The 17315-nt window shown below is 40.1% G+C and overlaps 1 protein-coding gene across 16 annotated transcripts in view; it reads left to right on the top strand.

Moving 5' to 3' along the window:
* Window positions 1-17315, top strand: part of EHBP1 (EH domain binding protein 1) — a 322570-nt gene that overhangs the window by 133143 nt on the left and 172112 nt on the right. For all 16 annotated transcript variants that reach the window (XM_037896082.2, XM_043543993.1, XM_037896085.2 and 13 more), the window contains exons 6-7: window positions 6060-6241; window positions 10940-11079. In XM_037896082.2, coding sequence (XP_037752010.1) covers window positions 6060-6241; window positions 10940-11079 — 322 coding nt within the window. The remainder of the gene's footprint in view (window positions 1-6059; window positions 6242-10939; window positions 11080-17315) is intronic.

Here is a 17315-nt window from a genome sequence, read left to right as displayed (position 1 = left end):
ATTGGAGCTTATGATTTGGTAACTTTTGTGATGTCTGATACTTGTTGCAATCTTTTATGCAGTGAAAGAAAGAGTGAAATGTGCTTCCTGTATCAAGGGACCCTGAAATATCTGTGATCAATAGGTCAGATGTTTGGTAGTGAAAATGGGTGCACCTTCAGTGACTTCAGTAATCATGATTTTGTCAATGTTTATAAATTTCTCTGAGTGCTGTTCCCATGAAAATTCATCCTGACATGAAGGGACCACCTCTAGAGGTGAACATATAATTGAGTCTGTATCCTCATTCAAAGATTTGCCTTCCTCCTGAAATTGCCAATGAGGCCAACAGTCCCAATTGTGAGGTTATTTTGTGAAGATATTTTGATGTCCTTGCTTATGCACGGAGGACTGGAGAGAGACCATGAAACTCATTTCATTTGAGCTACTGAATAGTCAGAGGTTATCAACTTGCTAGTAATCAACTATTGGCTTGAGTTTGGTTTTGCACTAGTGACCTAGTAACACAATAGGCTTTGCTTTTTATTACTCATAGGTAGCAGACATCCTGCAGGTAGTGAGGAGGATATGATTAAATCTTTTCACAAATTTGGTATAATTTGAATCTTCCAGCAGGGAAGGCTTTGTCCTTGAAGTAGTGTGGGAGTATAAAAGCATACATCTAACTCGGAGTTTCTGTGTATGTGTAAAGGTGCTTCTTGATCATTTTCATTTTTCAGAAAAACTAAAGGGTTACGTATATTGCCAGCCCTTACTCAGTACTCTTAAGAAACTTAAGCTTTCCCAAGCAGATGGCACTGTCAAGGGAATCTTATTTTATCTGCTTATATTTGTTTGGTTTTTGTTTTAACAAGACTTGAGCTCTTTTTCCTTTCAGGTAAACTTCTTTCTATAATAATTTTTAAGGTGCTTTCTAAGAGCATTCCTTATTTTCTATATTTTTTCTGAGGTCAGCAGAGCTGTATAATAACTACCATAGCTCAAAGGAATTTCAGCAGGCTTCTGACATACCACTTTATTTAAAAAATATTGCAAATATCTGAATGCAGATCAATATTTGAGTGTTTGAAAATAACTCAAGATAAATCTACAGTTCCAGTTATTCATTGTCAGATTACCCATAAGTCTCACAATTGATCTCTGTGTGTGGCCTTTTCTAACAGAGGGGATCTCAAACTCTTTTTATAGTGTAACACTCATTTTGATAGCAGAGGGGTCTTATGAACTGTACCCTGTCCCATTTGTGATTACGTGGATCAATTCCCATTGTGATTACAAAGATGACATTCCCACCAATTCACACAATGTCCTATGGCAACTATAGCAATTGCTTACATGATAAAGTAATATTAGGAAAATATTTATGTATTTGTATCTGTTGCCTTTACTCCTATTTCTTTCCCCTCTATATGGAGATAGCTGGAAAGGAGGGGATTCAGCCTGTTTTTCTAGATGCCCACGCTCTCATTTTTTTCTACAGTAAAGAGCCTTGAAATTTGTAGAATGAGGTGGAGCCAATATTTAGCAGCTCTCTGCAGACTACCAGTGGTCCATGTACCCCAATACAAGAATTACTGTCTGATCCAACACCCTCTCATATAGTATGAGAAAAAGTAAATGACTATATACATTAGATAACTCTATCACTCTTTTATAGCAGTCTAAAACTGCTTACTAATACCCAAGTATGGCTTAGTTTCCTCTAACTGTGCTTGTGGCACCTTAGAGACTAACAAATTTATTTGAGCATAAGCTTTCGTGAGCTACAGCTCACTTCATCAAATGCATTTTTTTGCGAATACACACTAACACGGCTGCTACTCTGAAACCTAACTGTGCTGTGTACCTTATGTTTATCATTATTTTTCAGTTAGTAATTTAGGATGTCCGCATCGTTGTTTGTAAAGAAAGATGCTGCTTCACTAATTCTGTATTATTTCAGTGGTTGAGCAAGTTTTGTACCAAGAGCTAAATCTTGCCTACAAATATATGGGTGTGTGTTGTCAAGTACCTTGTAAACTGAATTTTTATGCATGTGTAATGTGATATCTGGAGGGATAATTGATCCTTACATGTTTTAAGATATGGTTGCCATTTTATATATAAAAATGCATCACAGAATATGTTTTGAAAAACACTGAGCAAAAGAAAAAACAAATACGATGAGCTTTCTTGGTTTCTCTTCTGTAAAGTATGTCATGTTCTCGTATGAGACCAGGTGTAATACTAATCTGTATTTTAACAATTTTGCCCATATTTATATTGGATGTAGTAGCTTTATAAATTGTGCTTTTGATTTAAAACCATTCATCCTGGCCTGCTGATGGAGTTGCCCATTTACATCTTATCTGTATTTTTTTTGTCCTGTTTTATCGCTTTTCTCTACTGATTTAAGATGTTCCATTCCAATTCTAGAGTGACAGCCACTGTAATATGGACTATTTTACTTTTCAGAGCATGCTGAATTTTGAGAAAATGTCTGTTTGTTTAGTGCATTTGAATGCTATAGAAGGTGGCTGTTAATAAATTTAACAAAGACAATGTGAGAAAAGTAGGGTATGTCATAGTTGAAAGCATATTCCATGGAATTATATTCCAGAAGTTTTATGGCAAAATCAGTCTAGGTTCTGAACATCTTGACAGTGTCCTTTTTAAAGGGGAGGATAGGCTAGGGGAACCTCCCGCCCTCCACTATTCTCAGTTGGCCTCAGGGCAAAAAACAGACACACAGCACATTCTTCCTCCCGCAAAGTGCACTTCCCTGAAAGCAGGTCCCAAACAAACCTACATACATGTCTTCCTATCCATAGCATGGCTTTAATTACAAAATAAGTAAGTTGGAATTTAGGTGAATGTGATATTTGTTTTAGGACTTCCCTCAATTAAATGGTCAAGAAAATTGTAAGTAAAAGTAGATGGCAAATGTACCTTCTCCCTCTCGGCACTGGGGATGACTGTGGGAAATCTCTGGTAGCTGGCTTTGAGGCTGATTTGCACCATTACACTGGCCCAAAAACAGCTGCAGTGCAGGGCTAGAAACTGGTCTGGTAAAAACCTTTTAAAAGTTAACTTAGCCAAAGACAGGTTTCAGAGTAGCTGCCGTGTTAGTCTGTATCCGCAAAAAGAAAAGGAATACTTGTGGCACCTTAGAGACTAACACATTTATTTGAGCATAAGCTTTCGTGAGCTACAGCTCACTTCATCGGATGCATTCAGTGGAAAATACAGTGGGGAGATTTTATATACACAGAGAACATGAAACCTCAAACTGTTGTCACAAATGGAAGCTGGTCTTCCCCCTCTGTTTCACTGTAAATGTCAGTGAACTACAGTTGTACCCCATACTTCAGTGCAAGCAGAACTCATATTGCATCAGTCACATGCACTCCTCACAAAGTGCATTATAGAGTGCAACTAGCAGAGAGAGGAGGAATTCAGCCAAGTAACAGGCTGGGTGAGCATCCATTTCTTTTTCCATTTGTTCGTGATTTCAAGGATACTGAGGTGGGAGACTGGTTTTCATTGTCAGCATCAGAATAGACACACCAGCTGATCAGTACGCTCATGTATTTTGTTGCCGATCAGCAACTTATCCAGAGGGCTGTGAGTAGGTAAGCAAATTTAATTTGTTCCATTTGGGATTTTCATTGTCCCTCAGTCAAGAGGATTTTTCCTAGCCTGTTCCTTTTGTGTGTTAATTAGGGGAAAGGAGTGGGTACCTAACAAGATATGTATTCTATTGCGTTATTTGTAGTTGTGTCTCATCAAACTGTCATTTTATTGAAAATGGGTTTAAGTGAAACCAGATTCCCTGGTTCTGAGTGCATTGAAATAATGAAAAGCAACCCCAGATATACATTAAATAGCAACCCTCTAGATAAGAATAACAGTTACCATAATTATAAAATTTTAGAACAGACTAAGGTGGGATTTTTTGTGATGGTTGCAAGCGTGAACCCATCCAAATTGACTCAAAAAGGAAACTGAGTACAAATATGACAAATATTTCCTGATCATTATAGCCCACACAATGGAATAGTATATTTTTGGTCTCACTGTAAATGGAAGCATAATTCCGACTGTTGTGTAATTTTTATTTTCTTCCTTTCTGGTTGACAAAAAAAGTACATGTGCCAGTATAAGACTATCGTTTTTGCCATATCAGTTATACTTTTGTAATTATCCATGTGCTATCTTCTACAACATTTTTAGGTATTCTGCAGGACAAAAATAGAAGCTACAAAACATTATTTTTCTCTACAACTATTAAAAATACTTTAAGCTATTAGCTAAGTAAAGGTTTAGCCAATTGTTTAAAATTAAAAATTGCATCCAGACCATAAACAGAAAAATCTGAAACTTGCAAATATAGCAATATAAAACCGCCCTCTTTCAAGATTTTCAATGAAAACAACTGATCTTCAGTGATACTGTTAGACTGCAGTGTTGTAATAAAGGCAAAGAATTATTATGCAAGGTACATGTTCTTGTTCAGAAGCAAACTGCTTATTCAGATTTGTGCAGAGAACAAATAAAAAAATATTGTGCCAGTTCTCACGCATTACTTTCAGAACAGATGCTGCAGTAAATCTTGAATCCTAAATTAGTTGTAGTATTTAGCCATTGTAAAGGTACAGTACAATAACAGTTTATTGTTGTTCATATCAGTAATAGATTGAAACTCCCTCATCATACTCTTCATTTTACACATTGTCAGAACCTTGGACCTTAATCTCTTTCTTTGATTGACAGTCGTGGCCAGGGAAAGAGCACTTGTATTGTTTGCGATAGTCGCATCTGTTCAACTTGATTCAGTTGAGAGTATTTGCATATTCTTAAGTATTTCTTCTGAGAGGGCCTAAATCCTTCTCAAGTGTTTGATGCATTTTTGAAATTCATTCATAAGGTATCTACATGCACTAATAGTTCTGTATAATATTCCTGTGCATAATCTGACCGATAAAGCTAGTTTTTTAAACAAGGTATTCTTTGGGGATGACATATTACATTCTGACTTATTCTACTGGGCAGAAATGTCAAGTACTTCGAAAAAGGGATGCTTGAATGTTTTGATTGAATTAGTAGTCTTTATTCAAGACAAATTGCCGACCGCAGTAAAATGTAGTTTTATTGTGAGAACATTTTTCAAAAGTTAACAGCAGTTTCTTCCCCCCCGCCCCCATTAGAACTTGATTACATATCATTTCTTTTCTGATATGCTGAGGGTTAGAGACAAAACTGTGTAGTAGATTCTTAGAGGTAGTTTAGATTAATTTATATCTGAATTCTTTAGAACACCTCTATCTTCAAATGTGAATCAGGCTTTGATCTTACTCTAATTTTTTCTCTCCCAAAGATTTTATAGACATTCTAGAAATACTGTCAATCTTAATGTCAGAAATCTGCAACTCAGGTTGTACATGTACTATGCTTGTTAGAAAGAAAATAGCTTTGAAAAATATTTCAACATTAAACTCAATGCTTAAACTCCTAGTAGCAGCTCAAAATAGTACTTATCTATTTAATACTGCATAGTACTTTATATGTTTTTCAAAGCAACATAGAAATATTAATTTTCAATATTAATTTTCACTATTCTTCTGTGTGGTGAGTAAGTACCATCAGCCCTGTTTTCCAGAGTGGAAACTGGAGTATGAACCTGCAAATGGAGTTGCACGGGTAGAGTCTTATGCCCATGCAGAGTCCCATTGACCTCAGGGAGTGTAAGAGTCCACCATGTGAATCGTAGTGCAGGATCTAAACCTTAGTGATTTAAGGGCTGATGATAAGGCCCACTGAACGCAATTAAAAGACTCCCATTGTCTTTGGATCAGGCCCTTTGTGACTGAGCCAGGTTTAGAACTGAGGAGTTTCTGTCTCCCAGGTACTACTCAATCCACTGGACCACTCTGCCTCTCCACTGGAGAAAAGAATGAGGCCGATCTATTTGGTAGTTTTTTTCTTCTTCTTTATGAAACTGCTGGTTTCTGTGTTACAACTCTTCACCTTTTTATTTTATGTTTTAAAGTTATTTCATGTTGGTTTATGTTTACTTTCAGGAATCACCTTCTGGACGCAGAAAAGCACTTGCCACCAGCAGCATCAACATGAAGCAATATGCAAGCCCCATGCCTACACAGACAGATGTCAAGTTAAAATTCAAGCCTTTATCTAAGAAAGTTGTATCTGCCACCCTTCAGTTCTCATTATCATGTATTTTCCTGAGGGAAGGAAAAGCTACGTAAGTTTGTCACCAGATAGGCTGCTTTGTGTTGCCTTTCAAAGACCTCTTTGGGTAGCGAGCACTCTAGCTGTATAGAGTGGCAGGAGTTGAGAGTATCCTTCAGCATACCAATCATTCCTGTCATACTTTGTTTCTGAGGCTGAGTAAACGTAATTTCTTACTCTGACTATAGTTTACTGTTCTTCAGATCAAGACATTTTCTTCTACCGTATTAATACGTTAAAAAGCAGCTGCCTAAAAATATTCTCAGCTTTGAAAGGGAGCAGGTGGGGGAGGAGGATATAGAGTGCAACATCAGTGCTCAGCTAGAGACGTCCCTAGCATCCACCCACACAGAGAACCAAAACTTGTTGATGGGTGAGGATGGAGTGTAAGACGTAGACAGAGGGAGCATTCTTGGGTTGATCAGGAGAACGTCCAGTGAAGCCAGCTCACTTGAGCATTGATCTTCCCATTCTCCCTGCAGAGCTGTTGCTTTGCACACACACACACACACACCCACCCACCCACCCTTGCTTACCTCAGCAGCTTTCAGAGAAGAGGAAGAAATTAATGGTCTTTCCAGATCATCTTTCCCTCCTCATTTTATTTGTAGGGTTCCAGGCACTGCATCCCTTGCTTTCAGATGGGCTTGGATAGAGTGGCTGGCAAGTGTTACAAATTGAGTCAAATGCCCCTACGTGGGCATTCACCAGACTGCTGTGAGGGATCAAGCCATGGAATTATAGGTGTTCTTAGCTTGCTTGGGCAGAGTCTTAGCACTGTCCTTGGCTTTGCATCTTCAGCATTCACTCCTGGAGCAGACTTCTTATCTGATACCCCTCTTGGCCGTGGGGACCCCCCCCCCCCCCCTTATCCAACTATCTAGACCACAGGTGGCCAAACCGTGGCTCATGAGCTGCATGCAGCTCTTACAGTTAAAGTGCGGCTCGCGTAGCTGCCAGTGCTCTCCCATTCTCCACCTACCAGACTGGAGGGGAGCTCGGGACTTCAGCCCGTGGGGCACGCCTGCTGGGGCATGGCTCGTGAACTTGTGAAGATTATCGTATGCAGCTCGGAGGGTCAGTAAGTTTGACCATCCTTGATCTAGACCCTGAAACTAGTGCTGGCTCCTCCAAACTTCCCCTGCAGCTCTTGCACATTCCCCAGAATCCTACGGAAGGTGTGAGCCGTCTGGTTTACAGTTTCCGTTCTGGGACACGTGATAAGTGTAGCACCTCACACATGCAGATACACTTCTCAGAGGATTCTAAAATACCATTTTTCATTACTTAACAGAGAGAAAGCACCAGAGAGCACAGCTCATTTAGAAAACAACAAACATCCTGAACATAGTGCCCCTCACTCTAGTTCTCCCTTCAGTTGGAGTCCTTGGGGGACTGTCTATAGTTCAGGGAGGCAGGGTTCCCCCATGTCTCATCAGGATTCTGCAGCAGCTTCTCTCTGCTTGATTTGGTGAAAATGGCTGAAGACCCCAAATAGACAAGCTCCTGACCTTTTATAACCTTCTAGTCCCTCTGTCATTTGATGCCTGGATCAAGTGCTCAGGTGATCAGACCCCCTACGTTGTTGCCAGGCAGCCTCTCCCCACACAAACCAATTCTTCTGGGTGGGAGGCCACCTGTTGTTTAGGATGTTTGTCTTTGAATCGAGGACCGACCAGATTAATGACCCTCTGTTGTCCGCCTTATATCAGTACCCTTTGGAATTTCAGTCCAATGTGGAGGTAAAAGGACAACAGAGAAGAGACAGAGCTGCACATTCAAAATGGCATTTGCACCTTGGTAAAAATACATATAGAGAGTTCATAATCTCACACAGAATCCGCAAATTGTACAAATTCCCCAAATCATCACAGCAAACTAGCCCCTTTTTTCTCTCTTTCTTCCTCATGGCAGAATATAGGGCTGGCAGGATAGAGGCAATAGGACAGGGAGACTATTGCTAAGGTGGTCTATTTCACATGCCAATTTTTTTCAGGAATGTTAACAGCCTGTGGGCAGCTTTGGCTGTCTTGATGGTATCTGTGGATCCTTCCTAGCCTTATATATCACACTTTTCTACTCCAGAACTGTTTTTGGTACAGGGATTTCCAAACCATTTCTTCATGTGGGCCAGATTTTGGCACAGAGATTTTCACAGACCACCTATCCTGCCACTCACAATTACACAGACAACTTTCTCTCCCATTTGCCATCTCATAACATCCCTTTGGAAACTATTGACTGTACTGACATGTAAAAATACTAGAAAAGTATTGTATTTATAGCTGTTGTTTAATACAATTTAGCAGCTGGAAATGAGGGAAAGGAGCCATCAGCTGGTTACCAGCCTCCTCTTGCGCTATCAACAGGGAACCTCTGTCTTAGACTGCTCGACAATGGTGTTAGACTGATTCATGAAAACAAATCTCTTCAGGACAGCACTTAAGCATGTGCTTAAATTGTATTGAAATTGATGGGACTCAAGAGTATGCTTAAAGTTAAGCATGGGGTGAGCTTAAGTAAGGGGTTCTCATTACAAATTTTTTGGTGGCCTCAGAGTGCGGCCACCAACTCTTGCTCGTGGTCATGCTGACAATTTTTCCTAAAATACTTAATTAACTTTAGGAAAAACAAATAAATATGCACATATACATGTCCAAATCATTGTAATTTATTTATGTAGGGGTTTTTTCAGACTCAGTAATAAAAATAATTTACAGTTGTTTCTGTTCTTTACTGGACCTAAACAGAATAGAAACACAAATAAGGCAGTTTGCGTGTTCTAGTCTTTTTGTTGTTGTTGTTTGTTTTGCTTTTTTGGTTGTGCTTTTTTTTCTTTTTCTAAGACTTGCTAGCTGGTAAGTCTTCTGCTGTGAAAAGTAATATTTGTATGTTTGTTAATATCACTCTTCACAGCAGACTTACTCAGCTACGGCAAGCCCTGGGACAAATTAAGCCCTGAATGGGGAGGCGGACAGGGAGGCAGCGGGGCTCAGGGAAAAACAGGTGGGATGGAACAAGGATGAAGAGAGAGTTGCAGGATTAGCTTTTATCTCCTCCTAGCCATTGTAACTTTGTAAAGTGAGGTTCAGAATCCCCATATCTGTTTTAGACTTGGTTTTATGCGTTCCTAGGGAAAATAATATAACCTGCTACACCCTGACACCAAGGTCCTTTATGAGCTTTATAGTTTTCTTTGCTCCCGGTCTTCATTGTCTCCAGAGGAATAGTGAACCTGTAATTTATATCCAGTTGTAAAATGTGGTATTCTGGCTGTGCTAATGCTACATTTCATTTAATTTGTTTGGTTAAAGACTAGAATTGAACTTATTAGTTATCAAGACAGGGAGAGTAACATTTGAGGATTGTCCTTCTCAGTATGGTTAGTTAATAGGTTCTTATCTTGGAACTTTCCCCCTCACAGCTACTAGAAGATTCTCTAGTTATCAGTTGCCAATGTACGGAATTTACTGTGAAGACCATTTGAAACCAGTAAGAGAGGGACCTTTGTGATTTCTTGGATATTTATTAGTATTAATAATTATTATTTATCTTACAGTGACACTTGGAGGCATCAACTAAGATCAGGGTCCCATTGTGCTATGTGCTTTTCAGATATGTAGGAAGAGACTATCCCTGCCCCAAAGAGCTCACAATTTATTTATTGACTCAATTTAGTACTGAACTCATTGAGACTATGCAGATGTGTAAAGTTACTCGTGTAAATTTTTGTGCAGGATTGGGGCCTGGTTTATATTTGATCTTTAGTTTACTGCCATATAGGATGGCTTTTAAAGTAACCTTCTACCATTGTCATGAAAATATATGAACCCAGGCACAAAATCAGTGCACCCTATTTTACCATGGTTAACTCGTAACATGGAGAGGGGGAAATTAATGATATTTTTTACTTACCTATTTTTAAAGAATTTGCTTTGGGCAAGTAAGTGAATAGACTACTATTGATTAAACAATAGAAAGGTATTAAAATAGTTTAAAAAAATTGAGTCCAACCATGCTTCGAGAATGACACTGTGAACTTGAAGACACATTGGTTGCTATGGAAATAGCACTTTAGAACATTCACTGCTTTAAATCTTTTGTCTGCAGCCATGTTTTCATCAAGATTCGGTTGTAATCCACACTGTAGTGGTGCATATGTGCAAGGGCAGTAATTGGCCCATAATTTATAAACATTTTTCTTGTTTATGTACTCGTGCATTTAGGAAAGAAACTCTAGTTCACCAACAGTAGTGTGAGTCTGAGGAGAAGGTGGTGGTTCATAGGCACTAGGTCTGACCAAAAACCCTCAGCTTATATTGAACGACCCCCAAAGGGAATAAATTACTGTTCCGTATAACTTCAGGCCTGATTTAAAAAATTGTAAGAGGAGAGGATTAAATTGACCCTTAATGAAAGCATTTTTTGCTTTTTAAGTTTTTGGCAATGGAAACTTGTAATCTATAAATTAACAGTATGAACATATTTATTCATATCTTGTTCTTATAAATATTCTCAAGACTACTTCCAAAGCCCATCAAAGTCAACTGAAGGCTATCCCTTGACTTCAAAAGGTTTTAGAGCAGGCCCTTAGTAAAGAAAAGGAAACTTCTTTTTGAAAAAATAGTATTTCCCTAAAATACTATCAAATGTGACTTGAACAGTATTGCCTTTTAATGATTTGTTTGATGTATTGGAATTTGTGGTATAGAGATGAAGACATGCAGAGCCTGGCTAGTTTGATGAGTATGAAGCAAGCCGACATTGGAAATTTAGATGATTTTGAGGAAGACAATGAAGAAGATGAAGAGAACAGAGTGAATCAGGAGGAGAAGGCTGCAAAAATTACAGGTTGGTCTTGTCACAAAGAGACACAAAAAAAATATTTTTTCCCTATAATCAGGAAAGTTCCATGGATTTTATTCTTCTATTATGTGAATATGCTTTCTTATAAAATAGCAATTTAGGATAATCCAATTGCATATGCCTTGATAATACAGCTGCACATGAGGCTAATTTTTGTGAACTTCAGAGACTTGATTTCTTTGTATCGCATTTTCAGAAGGGGAAGCCAAGGAGAGGTGTAAACAGAGCAGTAGAAGGACAGGAAAAGAGATGGGAACAATCAGGAGGGGAGAAAACAAGAGAGAAAGGGCAGAAATGGATAGAGAGGCCAAACTTGATCATCAGCAAGCAGGGGACCGCTCCGAGGCAGGACCCAATCAGGTTCCCCATAGTGAAAACAGTCTAAAGAATGTTCTGCATTAGATAACTGAGCTATTTCAAGTTACATATTATAGCTATGTAACTATGGTTATTGAACTTCTTGATCCCCAAAGGGTTTAGTGTGTCCAGGGTGGCTAGTGTGGTGAGTGCAAATCAGATCAGCATGTCCAAACACAAAGATTCCTCCTACGATTGTTATGCCTGTGTATTGTGGCCCCTGTCCCACAATTTCAGGCACAGCTCTCTCCTTTCTGAATTTATGTGTTTCAAGGGTTGAACATATACTGATTAAAGATGACCTGCAAAGGATTAAAATAGATTGGGTTGTATAAAGACGACGTTAAACATTTAGTTTGTGTGGTTTTTTGGTTTGTTTTTTTTTAAAATGTGTAAGTCATGCTAGTTTTTTCCCTGAGAAATATCAGGAAAGTCAGGACAGGTCTTCTCTGATGGACTTGTTGGGGGTCTGAAATGAAAGCTGTCTCTCTTCTCAGCTCTTACCTGAACAATGAAGATGATGAATTGTTAAGAGTTCTTCTCCTTGCTATTCAAGCATTTGAGTTCAATAAAAATGTCTAATGTAAGAAAAGATTCCAGAAGAGGAAAGATGCCTTTCATGTGCCCTCCATCAGTCATAAAGAAGCAAAAAAAAAAACAAGGCACAAACACATCCCCTAGTGTATCAGGTTACTTTAAATAAAAAAAGAAAAGAAAAAAGTTAATCTAAATAATCGAATGCCATGTGGTTTTAATAAGATGGGTGAGAGGGTGCCAAGTGGAGCCAAGACCAGCCATGTAATGACTCAGCTGCTGTGTTGGGCCTGTATGGAACAGGATGGCATCTGCGGTTGACTGACAGGTTGCAGAAATGGTTCTCTTGAGTTATCGAGGGCTGTTCCTGAGTGTCACAAGAAGTATTGTGCGATTGCATTGGGAAGACTAATTGAATCATTGGAGTTGCAACATTGTTCTTCTAGTCCTCATTAGCACTGAAATGGGTCAGGGAGAAGCAGCTATGACTACTTGGATCTAGTGGTACTTAGGACACCCGTGAAACATTGCAATCACTTGTGTTTAGCTTCTAGACTACTTCAGTTTCTGGTTTAAGGCTTTGATCCTAATCTTTAGAGCCCCAAGCAGGTCAGGACCCAGGTATGTCAGTGACCTGATCTCCATCCATGCTCTACTTTTCTGTGACAGTGCAGTTCACAAAGCCCAGGATGAAATGTGTGAGAGACTAAGATAAAGCATTCTTGGTCAAGGGGTGGAATACGACCAGGCTGATCACCTTTAGGACATGCTGCACGACCCATCTCCGAGAGGAAGCTTTTCCACCATATCCAGAAGGATTTAGGTACATGTACAAAACAGATAAACTATAATCAAGAACAAAAACCCCACAAACCTGAAGCAAGGCCTCCTATAATTAGGGGAAAGAGAAGAGCAGAAAGCTCCATACAGCCCACTAAAGACCATGTGGGCAGACCTACTTTATCTAGGGAATACCAAGATATTACTGTGATGGTGCAACAGAAAACCCATATGTAGAAAGGCTGACAGATGCAGAGTGTCAGCTTCTGGCTCCCATTTCTATCCCTTTTGCATTGTTCCACTCAAGGGGGATGGAGAGCTTCTCTAACAGGCCAGCCAGGGATTCCTGTGATGTAGGGGGAGTCCCCAGCTGGTCTAAAGCCAGTGTAGTTAAGTCTATGCCATCCACTTTATTTTGCCAAGTGTAGGGACATTCCTGGGAGGGCCTAGTGTAGCTTACAGCTGCTTAAAGCTGCTTTTTCTCTCCTCCACACACTTACCCTGAATCCTGCACCAGTCGCAGCTTGGACCCACGGTTCTGGCCCAGATAGCCTTCCCGCTCTCTGAACTGGTGATATAAATACCAAGCTTATCTATTGAAACAAACCTTCTGAATGGCTACTTGGAAGGCAGAATGATGAATGCCTTTGAGCAAAGAGTATTCCATATCCAGTGAGTACTCAGATTGAGATTTTTCAGGTTTCGGTTTCTTACCATGCAAAACCAGTTTGGTTGTTGTTGTTGTTGTAAATGTTGCACTCTAGGGCTATGTCTACACTACAGCTTATGCTGGCATAAACTCTAGTGTGCACAGTGCTATGGCGGCGGGAGAGTTTCTCCCACCGACAGCTTCTGCCGCTCAAGGGGGTGGGTTTTTTATGCCAACAGGAGAGCTCCCGTCGGCGTAGAGTGTCTTCACCACATGCACTGCAGTGGCACAGCTGTACCAGTGCAGCAGCAGCGCTGTAAGAGTAGGCGTGTCCTAAGGCCCACAGGTAAAAAGCCTGAGGGGAAAAGGTCAGCCTCAGAGACCGTTTTGGTTTGTGCTGCAACTGCTGAACTATGCCATTAGCTGAACATCTCCTGTCTGAAAGAGGTGAAAAAGGGAATTGGGCAGTAAGAGGGAGGGTGGAGGAGAAGAATGGGTGCATGTGGTTTTCCAGAGTAGATGAAATAGCATAAAGAAAGGACAATAAGTAATCAGGAAAAAGTAAATATTACAGTCCTGTTCCTATATCTATTGAAATCAATGTAAAGACTCCCACGGACTTCGATGGAAGTTGGATTGGGACCTAAAAGCGCTACAGTAAATGTACTGAAAGGGGAAAGAAATGAAACTCCAGGGAAAACTAAAAACCAAAGGAGGAAAATATCTGCAGTAGAAAAAGAGATTGGAAACATGGGGTTAGACCAAAAGACACAGCTATTTTGAAAAATGTTCATGATTTTAGAAAAAGTGAAAAAATATAGAAAGAGGGAAGAGAAAACAAAGTTGAAGAGGTAGTATGGCACTATAAAAATCAGTCTTTTGAAAATTACATTTACAGAACCATTTAAAGCTAATTGAGAATAAGTGCTGTCACCCACTTTGAACACTTGTTTTCTGCCTACATTTTCTCAGACATTGCCTGGTTAGGTTATTGCAAAACAAGGGTTCCTGACTGTTCTTAACTTCTCTATATATGTTTTCCCAACTGTAAAATAGGGGTAGTAACACTAACTACTTCACAGGGTGTTTTGTGGATTAATTAGTTAATGTTTGTAAGAGCTTTGAAGATGTAAAGTAGCATACTGTACAAATAGTAGTATTAAGTGTTGCCATACTTTTGCCTCAAGGTCTAATCACTCAGAGAGCTGTCTCTTTCATTGTCTAGAGATTGAAAGATAGCTGTACTGAAGGATGTATATGTAGAATTAATTCTGAGGATTTTATTGCAAACTCTGTTCCTTTTGCAGAATACTATGAGCATTGGATTTGGGTCAACATGTGGCTGTAATATAAATAAATAATTGTAATTTCATTATCATGGCAGTTAGTGACCCATTCAATAGATGATAGATGAGGGGAGTAAAGAGATTGATCTCTGTTCTATTCCTAGCTCTGCCCTGATTTGGTGTGTGACTTCGGGTGTCACTGAACTTGTGTATGCTTCAGTTTCTTCATCTATAGAATGAGGAAAGCACCTCTCGAAAGCAGTTTGGGATCTGCAGGTTGAAAGCACAATATGAGAGCTGAATGTAATAAAAATTGTTGTCACAGAATTGACCCTAAAGTTGAGGTTGCAATAGGCTTTCCATTCTTAGCCCTGTGGAACAGCAGACACGTCCACACCACTACCCAGCAGCTGCAGTAGGGCTGTTTGTATTAGCCTATGTAAATCCTGTTGGGACAAACCCCACAGGAAGTACCATCTCGGAAGGACAAACTGACAGCTTCCCTGATTGGCCCAGGCACCCTATTTAAGCCCAAGAGGAGTTCCAGGAAGTGTCTGTACAACAAGATGGTCTCCCCTGCCAGTTGTAGTGGCAGACCCGCCTCTTGGCTTGATCTTGGACTCCTGACCCTAGGTTCCTGACTCTGTCTTTGACTCTTGGTTCCTGACACCATTCCTGGCCTCTGACTGCCACTGCTCAAACCACTAGACCTGTCCATCACTGCTCTGACCACAAGACCTGACCGCCCAAGCCACAATTGTGACACCCTATTGTCATTACACAGTAACTTTAAAAAAAAAAAAAAAATCCATGAGCCTGAAAATATCTCATGCTTAGTCACAGCCTGGCTTTTTAATTTAATTTTATTTTTTTAAACATTTTAAAAGAAGTCCACTTAACTACTCTGTGTTATGTGAACTTGAAAATAACATACATGTTCCTGTTTGTAATGTAAAGTTACAAACATTTTAGCTACCGTGTAATTTAAAGAGAGAGATTTTAAAATTGCAGAATTGTCATACTTAGGCCTTAATGAGCACCAGTTCCTTTGACATACTTAAGACATTTGATTCATGATTAAGAAAATTAGTACAGCTATGCATGCTTTATTTCTTCACTTAATGTTTTTGAATAGGCACCCAAGCCCTCATGCAGCAATTAATAGTATGCTGACTGCTGCACCTGCCCAGAGACCTATTGACTTCACTGGTGTTCCATATGCACTCAGCAGTCTGCCCAGATGTGATCACTTGTGGAGTCTTGAGCCCAAGTGTACTTCAAGCAGAGATCTCTGAAGAATCACACACTGTAATACTGATCATCCCAACCTTCTGATACCTTTACTACTCTTTAATAGCGCCTAACCACACAAAAAGTCCCATTTACTTCAGTGGGTTACTTGTAGACGAAGATAATGAGAGTGTGTAGATAATGAGATGTACAAAAGAGGATATAGGCCATAGATTCCTATGCTTCCCATTTCAACGCTCCAAATATAATATAGACCATTTTATCCTGTAATGAGAGACAGTGAAATGCATAAAGGTGTTTAGGGTAGCAGATGGGACCAGATGATTCAAACCACATCAAAGAATTCAATGTCTGCACCCTGTTTTAACTAGTCATTTGTTCATAGTTATGCATTATAAGCTTATATTCTGCTTTTCATTTCAGTAAAGAAATACGTCTATCAGTCTGTTTTGAGTCCAAAAGAAATCTCAGAATGTAGCTACTACATCTTTCAGATCTCCAGCAAGTCTTTGTATGCTGAAGCTGAACAAGAAGGAGCTTAAGACTCCTAAGCTGACTGATTTCAAATTGACTACTTTTAAGTCCTATAAAACCAAGGCTGTTTAGGAAGCTAATCTGGTTGAGATGTGTTCTGGGATGGCTGCACCATCTTAAGAATAGACTGTACTGCATCTTCCTACTTGGAAATCAGTTACGTATTTATATGGAAGAGTTAGTATGTCTTTGCAAAACATTCAAATCTAAGATTTTTAGTAAAGGAGCTTTTGGCTATATGTCTTAAATATTTAGAGATTCTGTACCAGATCCTTGCTCTGCTTTTGGCTTCTTTGCACCAAAGCATAGTGGACAGGAGTGGCCAAGGAATCTCTGCATCCCACCAGCGTCCAGTTGTAAGAACATCCCCTGATGAGTAAGTCATGGGTATTTTTAGTAAAAGTCATTTACAGGTCACTGGCACTTAACAAAAATTCACGGCCTGTGACCTATCCATGACTTGTACTATATACGCCTGACTAAATCGGGGGGAGGGTTGGCCCAGGGACACCGCGGGTGCTGGGGGGGTGGCCCAGGACCCCTGAGACTGCTGGGGGGGAGGAGGGTTGGCAGAGCTGGCAGGCTCCCTACCCGGCTCCGTGCCTCCCAGAAGTGGTGACATCACCCTCCGTCAGTTCCTAGGCGGAGACATGGCCAGGCAGGTCTGCCCGCTGCCTCCGTTCCGAGTGCCGACTCTACAGGTCCCATTGGCCGCGAACCACGGCCAGTGGGAGTTGTGGAGGTGGTGCCTGCAGGCAGAGACAGCACACAGAGCCCCCTGGCCACACCTCTGCCTAGGAGCCGAGGGATGTCGCTGCTTCTGGGGAGCC

This window comes from Chelonia mydas, chromosome 3, assembly GCF_015237465.2.
Source record: "Chelonia mydas isolate rCheMyd1 chromosome 3, rCheMyd1.pri.v2, whole genome shotgun sequence".
Taxonomy (NCBI): Eukaryota; Metazoa; Chordata; order Testudines; family Cheloniidae; genus Chelonia; species Chelonia mydas.
Note: the sequence above shows the minus strand (reverse complement) of the source record. Positions and strands in the feature narration are given on the sequence as shown.